This window comes from Athene cunicularia, assembly GCF_003259725.1.
Source record: "Athene cunicularia isolate RWA chromosome 9 unlocalized genomic scaffold, athCun1 chr9_part1, whole genome shotgun sequence".
Classification (NCBI taxonomy): Eukaryota; Metazoa; Chordata; class Aves; order Strigiformes; family Strigidae; genus Athene; species Athene cunicularia.
The window spans coordinates 14,438,123-14,445,999 of NW_020799110.1; the positions used below are offsets into that span (position 1 = coordinate 14,438,123).

The following is a 7,877-nucleotide window of genomic DNA, read 5'->3' on the forward strand; positions in this document are numbered from 1 at the left end:
GCCCAGGCAAACCATCTTGAGCTGAATTAGATGTTTCACTTACTGTTTTTCCCAGCTGAAAAAAAGGCAGTGAGTTTCCCAGTGGACTGCCATTTTGAACACAACCCCCCCCATTTTTAAAAAAGAAATACCTAAGCAAAAGTTTTCAGCCTGGTGCCATAGAGTACCCCCATTGCAGCCCCTGGGACTCCACAGAGAGGGAAAGCCAGTAGCCTCAGCATCACCCTGTGGCAATACCATCCCAAACCCATCATGGTGCTTTTGGGCCAGACCCAACACCCAGAGCCACCCCAGAACTGCCCAGCCCTGGGAAAAAGCTGCATTTGCTCATCACCCCACCGCTCCCCAGGGCCGGTGACATGAGCCACCTGGCTTGTATTTCCAGCATGGCCATTTCCAAACTGATGGCAAGACCCTGCCCCGGCACGCGAGGCCCGTGTGTCACTGGTGCCACTGGCGTGCCCTGACTGGCGAGTGCAGGGCTGAATCCTTGCAGCATCCCAGGCATGGCCGGGGCTGTGCACATGGGGCAGCCCCAGGAGCCACTCGGGGAAATCGCAGGGGCCTCGGGACACACCAAGGTGGTGATAAAGTGCCAATGGCAACCATGGGACTGTGACACTGCACCAGGAAGCCCTGCTCTCTCCGCTTCACCCAGCAAGCTCAGGAGAGCAGCATGGCACCGCCAGGGCAAGGGTGAGGTGGGTGGCTCCCAGGCTGCTTGGCCACACAATGTGGGGACGTCCCCACCCAGCTCACACATAAGGGAGAGCAGGGACTACCTGAGCAAAGCCTCCCTCCGGGGTCCCTGGGAGGGGACGTGCTCTCTGGGCACAGCAGCAGCTCCAGCTGGCCAAGCACTGCAAACCCTCTTCGTCCTTCGGGGTGCATCATCATAGTGCATTGCCTGCCACAAATCCTGCTCTGCTCCAGCCTCCAGCACCCTGGCTGGTTGCCTTGCCCAGTGAGGCCTGATCACCTTGGGTTTTGGTAAAAATGTGAGTCTAATACAGCAGGCTACTGCTACTTTCACTCACCTTTAATCACCTCTTTGCTGCTCCTTCCCTGGGGATGTTGAAAAAACTTCAATCTGAGCTTTTGTGCTATTTGGAAATGGATTGGTTCAGCAAATCAAAGAGGTAGCATTAGGGCTGCAGCCCACATCGCAGCCTGCCATTCCCCCTACATCAGCCAGAGGGAGGAGACCCTCTCCCTCGGTACAGATAAAAGTTCATTCACGGACAGAGGGGAAGGAGCCCAGGAAACTCCTGCCACACACTGCACACACTGTTAATAGGTTAAGCCATAATTAAGTCCCCATCCCTTTCTCTTGCACGTGCATGTCACACAGATGCATGCACAGACGCACACACAGGCACACGCTGGCTTGGTTTAAAAAAAAGCAGGGCTGAAGATGGGTTAATGCATGTGTGCACCTCTGCTGACAGACCTATGCAGGAGCCTGCACGTGCCAGCCGGGCCAGCTGGGAGGATTTGAGAGCGCTCAGGCCTGAAGACCACTCATACATAGCACAGGCAGCTCCCAGCTCCTTCCAAACCAACCCTGGCTGTGGTGAGGATGATCTTTTTTTGAAGTCCGGTGCATGTGACAGCCCATTTATTTGCTTCACTCGCTTGGGACAGGCATGGTATTAAGCACAGAGATAATCTACACGGGGCACCATTTTCAACTGCCCAATGGATATATACATCAACTAGTTTTTAATCATGATAAGAAGCATATGAAACCTCCTATTGCACAGGATTTCAGTTGTGCCACAGAAAAACAGCTGTGTGTGTTTTACATCTGCAGCTTTATTCTTGTACAAAAGGTTAAAGGCAAAGCTAAAAAAAATGAACCTATTGGTACACTGAACACTTTTAAGACAAGATAGGGCAGTAAAGCTTTTACTGCTAAGAAGAACCAATGGAAGGTTTTAAATCTCATCTAGCATTTAATTTTTCTAAGTAACCCAAATTAAAGCAGCTTTTCAGTCTTTAAAACCCTCTCGCTTTTCTGGAATGCTTCAGAAGGAAGATGACCTGAGGATGGTGTCTGACCAGACGGATGGTCTGCATGAGGTGCAGAAATGGGCCACCAAGGGATGCCAAAGCGAAACCCAGCTGCCTGGCTGTGGACCCCTGCTGATCGCTAGACAAAGCAACGCTGCACAGCACCAGGGAGCAGCACCCTGCCATGAACAAAAGCAGCAGTGACCTGATGGCCCCTCGACGGTCCCCACGCCCCAGTGGCTGTGGCACAGACAGGCACTGTGGACTTGCCTAAGCAGAGCCAGGAGCTGAGCCCTGGGCACAGTGACTGCGGATGTCCTGCTCCAACTACTGGACTGCACTTCCTCCTGGAGGGGTGAGGCTACAGGCAGTGGGATACTGAACGCTCTTGGGATCCCTAGGGATCCCCTTGGGATGCAACAGAACCGGGCTGGCCAGCCTTCCTGAAGGATTGCTGGTACAGCCACTATGGCTTTGCAGGGCTTGTTGCAGTCAGAGCTGCTCCTGGCGGTGGCAGATGCTCTAGTCTTCAGGGATTGGGGTGTTGCAGTTCCCATGGTAAATTTTGACCTCACCCTCACACTGGAAGTACTGGTCAAACACGTCGCTGTATCCATGGTCCCTCCACCACGTGCAGAGCTGCCGGTTCCATGTGCAGTCAAGCACATGGAAGAGCTCTGGGTGCTCCATTCCCACCATGGTGAAGAAATCCTGGTCCCCGAGGTGGCCCTTGAAGTGGTATTTCTCTGTCAGCTTCTGCACCATGGTGGGCTCCAGCAGCTGGTTGTAGAGCTTGGATTGCCTCATGGCTTCCAGGTTCAGGAGCAGGACACCACTGTTGAAGCCGGGCAGCCCATCAGGAGGGGGATCCCCTACTTTGGTTTGAGGGTTCTCGCGGCGATACTGCCAGAACGTGTGCCTGCAGAGAGAGGAAAAATAGGAACAGGGGAGTCAGGGAGCGCAGCCCGAAGAGCGGCCACCTCAAGTCTGAGCAGGTCTGAATCACAGCACAGGACCTACCGCCCATCAAAGGGATCTCACAGTGCTTGTCTTCTGCGGGCTGGAGGCACCCAGGCCCCCAGAGCAGCCTGGTGCTTTGTGGGCTGCATCTCTCTCCAGCCCCCTGCACAGGATATTGCCCAGACCTCAAACCACTCTTCTTGCTCTCTCCTAAAGCCCCTTTTGTTTCTATCAGGATCTCTCTGGTGAGGCAACAGGACAGAGGATCGCGTGACTGCTCACACGGCTGTGTGGGGAGATGAAATGGCATCCCAGCGCCTAGGGCGAACGACCAGAAGTGCCCCCACGGCTGGTAGACGCCAGGAAAATGTCCTGCAGTTAAGAGGACGTTGGCAGCAGAGCTTGCAGCATCATTATTATTACTTGATTATGGGAAGCTCTGGATCAAAGATGGGCCCCAGTTTGAGGCTGTGCAAAAAGAAGGCTCAAAATAAATCTGAGTGGCAGAAATATTTCTTCAAAATAAAAATAAAAAAGAAAGCCAATGGCAACATCTCGTTAGCTAAACAAGCACTCACTGCCTTCAGCATATGCACCCCTAGGAAGGCTCAGCTGTAGCAGCTCTGGCAGATGCAATCTTCATCACCTAATTTCCAGCTGCTAAGGAGAAGAGAGCAGTGCAAGTCTAGCAATACAGAGACCTAACTCCAGAGGGTGATTCAAATAGGAAAAGGTTAGACTACCTAAACAAGCAGCCTTTTTGGCTCCTTCCTCAGCCCTGGGGCAGTGAGCACACCCCACAATGCACATACCAGCTGCTCCCACTTGCAGGAATTGAATTCATCCCATGGTATTACCCAAGCAGCTGGGGTTGAATCTGCCCCCAAAAATATTTCCCATTCAGACTGAAAGTTTTCTGCCCCCAAGCAGCATCCTCTGCTGCCAAGCCTGTGGTTTGGAGGAGGGCAGGAGAGACCTGCAGCCCCCACCCCACCATCTGACAGCTCAGGATGCCAGCACTGCACTTCCCTTACAGCCCTAACACTTAAGGTAAAGCTACAGCAGGTTTTGGTTTTTTTTCTTTGCACCTCACTGTGAAGATGTTGGGGACAGATACTGTTAGAAAGAATAAGCCAAGCCTGCTGCTGGTAGCTCTCAGTCTGTCAGACACTGACCAAAGTCACCACACACCTCAAGGAAACAAGAATTTATTGGTAGATGGTGTGGATTTAGCACCCGAAGGTTTAAAATGGTCACATGCTTGGAAGGTGAAGCTGGGCTGATTCAGATGTAGGAAGATGCAGGGACATTAGCCCTGGGACAGCTCCAGAGTCACAGTGGGTACTCCTCCACTTCAAACATTTAAATTGAAATTTTTCTTGTAAGAAGCTGTGTTCAGCTCCAACAGTTGCTCAAGGAATCCTATAGCTTGTACAGAGATCAGACTATTAAATCCATCCTTCTGGTCTGTCTTCTGGACCCCCAGCACAGCACTGTGAGACCGGCCAAGGCAAGAGCCAGGATTCAACAGCCACCAACAGAATTATGGCCTCAGAAAATGTGGATCTATTAATGATGTCAACCGTGAGCACCTTTTTTACTTCCTGACCTGGAGAACCACAACCATCACACAATACAACCTCCTTACAACTTTCCATTTAGATGCCTTAGATTCAAACCTCTGGTATTTCTAAATTCATTAAGGGTGTTCACACCATTCCATTTCACCTGATTCAGGATGGAAAGGGTTTTTCTAAGTGCCAGTTTTCCATGGAATAAGGGCTCAGTTTTCGAGCACCCATCTCCACGCCTCCCGGCGAAGGGGAGTGGAGGACTGGCTGCCTCATCGGAGCCCGCAGGCAGCAGTGCTCATTTGATCTAAAAGGCAGGGAAGGGATAAAAAGGGCTCTGCCTCTGCAAAGAGCAATTATGTCCTGGGGACAGGCACCAGGTCACTGCAAAGACCACTTGTGGATGCTCATGAGAACAGGAGGGCAAAGTGCTCTTCACACAGCATCGGTGGGAAGCTCAGCCTGCAAGAACAAGACCCAGCCTTGCACTGATCATCTTCCCGACGTGCTCAGGACCAGGGCTCTGAGCAGAGACTGGCTCAAGCTCACCTCTGCATACTCCGCTCGCTCTGCCTCTCCCTAGCAGTGCCAGGAAAGCCACCCCCATGTCCACAAAATGATGCTGGAAGCTGGCAGGTGGGAGAGGGGGAGCAGTGCTGCAGAGGGAGGCACCTGTCCAGCTCCACAGCAGCAGAGCCGACTCCTTTCATGTTCTTACCTCCAAAAGCACACTGCCCAAGCCCTCAGCATTGCCAGGCCACGGCAGGGAGAAAGCAGATCTGTATCAAATGACTCAATTTTTCAGCAGTGCCGTTCCCCAGCGGATTACTCGGTGACGGCTGATAACAAGAAGGGAGCAACATGCCCCTTTTCTGCAAGGAGAGGAGACAGACTGACGAGCAGCAATTGTTCAGCCCTTCCTCCCGGTGCTGACATGACGGATCCATCCTCCCCAGGCCGCACGTAGGGGGAGCGGGGCTGGGGGGAGGACAGGGCCGTCCCCAGGGAGTGATGCTGGGCCAAGACCCAGGATGGGACGAGCTATGGGTGGCCCTGCAGCACCGATGGCTCAGGAACCTGCTCGCAGCACCGCACCGCAGCCCTTTCAGTGCTGGGCTCTGGCCAACCAAGGGAAGAGTATTCTGGCAGGGCCACTGGCAGCATCTGTTTAGCCAGGATTTCGTTTGGGTTTTGTCCTTCTAACGAGGGTTTTGGCACTGTCCTTCTGTAGGGACCAGGAGAGAGAAGAGTGTGGTTGAAAGGCATGTCCACCCAGCTGGAAGTGGAAGGAGTGGCAGGTACAAGAGCCTAATTTTCTTCGGAGGAGGTGGGGCTGGGGAGCACAGCTACCAGCCAGCCACACAGCTAACCCAGCCTGTGACCTGTGCCACTCTGTCCTGCCCGGCACCACCCCTTGGCACCCATCTCAAATTGTGGCAAAACATGAGGGGGACATTGCAGCAGCTTATTGAGCATGCTGCCAGGATGCAGGGAGGGGGTGCTGGGGCTGCAGACCCCCCTCGAGACAACTATTAAGGAACCAAACCCCGCTTGGATGCAATGGAAACGTCTCCCTGCCCGAGCCCCTGGAGCAGCCAGGATCTCCCTTGGGACAGGCAGTTCAGAGTGCCACCTGCCTCGGCTGTGGGGTAACCCCCTCCCCATGCCCCCGGCAGCAAAAGCCAGGCCAGGAAGGCAGCTCAAAGATGCCGGCCACCACTGGGATGCATCGGGGCAGGAAGCTGCTGGCCAGGAGGAGGGGAGGAGAAAGGAAGAGGAGGCATTTAGGGCTTTTGTTAACCACCCTGGTCCCTCTAGACAGGAGGGGAAAGAGGTGACCCCGGGCCCCCGACCCTGTAGCGAGGTGCGGGGGAGCCGTGCAGGGCCACTGCCGTGAGCGCCTGCCTGCAGCCCCAACGGGCTTTGCTTTGAGGAGCCGTTTATAAACAGAGCCGGCGTGTGCTAGGAAACATCTGGAGAAGAGCATTTCCAAGCATTCAAATGCCGGGCCCAGGCAGCCCAGATAAAAATCCCTGCTTCCACCAGGACTTCCCTTGCTGGCCCAGTGCAGGGCGCTCCGGCCGCACCTCCCCGGCCTCACAGGCCGGCGGTCACCCAGGTTGCAGAGCTGCCATCGCACCTTTTAAAATACCTCACTGGGGATAGCTGCCAGGGGGAGAAGGGACCGCTCCACCCATCAGTTGTATTTTGCAGATTCTTCTCTCACTTTCAGGTACAGCAAGGGGCAAGTGCTGGGTGGGGAGAAGACTTTGTCCAAACCCATGAACTTCCAATCACTTACTTCAGCTCTGGGTTACCAGACAACCTCGTGGGATGACCTGAAAACCACTGGTGAAGCAGCAGGGTGCTCTTGCTGTCAGGAAGGTCAGGGTGGAGGACTTATTGCCAGCTGGGTGACCAACAGCAAGCCCAAAGCACTGGCCCCACAGGCAGCAGACTGGGCTTGTGTGCCTGTATCCACCTGAGATGTTCAAGAGGCTGCAACACTGCCACACCAGCTGCACAGCCACCGCTGGCCTTGCAGAGAACGTGGATCCTCCCCATGCAGCCACATCTCCAAAACGCCGACAGCCTCTGGGAACCCCCCCATGCAGCTGGGGAACTGGGAAGACAAGTCAAAAAAGACATGAAGTGAAACCAGATGGTGGGCCAACCCCAGGGTGGCTGCGGTCAGAGGATGCTCCTGGAAGGCTGTGGGGGCTCCAAATGCTGCTGTGCACTGTGCATGTGCCTGAGCAGCGTGGTACCCAGACAGAAAGGCTGCACAGCCTCTCCCTCACCAAAGAAGGAAGTAAAGCCAACAGCCATAGAATAAAGCCACAAAAATCAGGGATCTGCAAGATTCTGGATGCAACAAACATCCCTGGACCAGTAAACTCCTTGCTGGAACTCACTGGTTTGCTCCCATTTGCCAGCACTGGCAGAGTTTGGGCCAGCTGCCTGGGAGGGTAGGACGGGCAGCAGCAGCAAGTCAGCACCTTTGTCTCCAAGCCTCTCTCACGGGGGTCAGGGGCTGGGAAACCCCAAGCCCCATCCAGCCAAGCATGGGGCTCCTCATGCAGAAGGGAGGCACGGGCTGCTGGCCGTTCCTCTCTGCACCACTCTGACAGCAGCCCTGCCAGCCCAAACACCAACTAAAACAACAAGTGCATGCTCTTGCTACCTCTAAACATGTTTTTTGGTTCCTGAGCCAGAAATCAGACGGCCAGTGGCATCATCCCCAGCTGCAGCTGCTGGCAAATGCCGCTTTCCTGTGCGATAAGCAACGAGGCACGAGCACACTGCGCCATGCTGCTCTGCGCTGCTGCCAGC

At 54.4% G+C, this 7,877-nt stretch overlaps 1 protein-coding gene across 1 annotated transcript in view; it reads right to left on the bottom strand.

Moving 5' to 3' along the window:
* Window positions 1–1,795: 1,795 nt before the first annotated feature.
* XXYLT1 (xyloside xylosyltransferase 1) overlaps window positions 1,796–7,877 on the bottom strand; it is a 34,255-nt gene continuing 28,173 nt past the window's right edge. Inside the window, exon 4 of the mRNA XM_026854992.1 lies at window positions 1,796–2,932. Coding sequence (XP_026710793.1) covers window positions 2,536–2,932 — 397 coding nt within the window. The 3' untranslated portion in view covers window positions 1,796–2,535. The remainder of the gene's footprint in view (window positions 2,933–7,877) is intronic.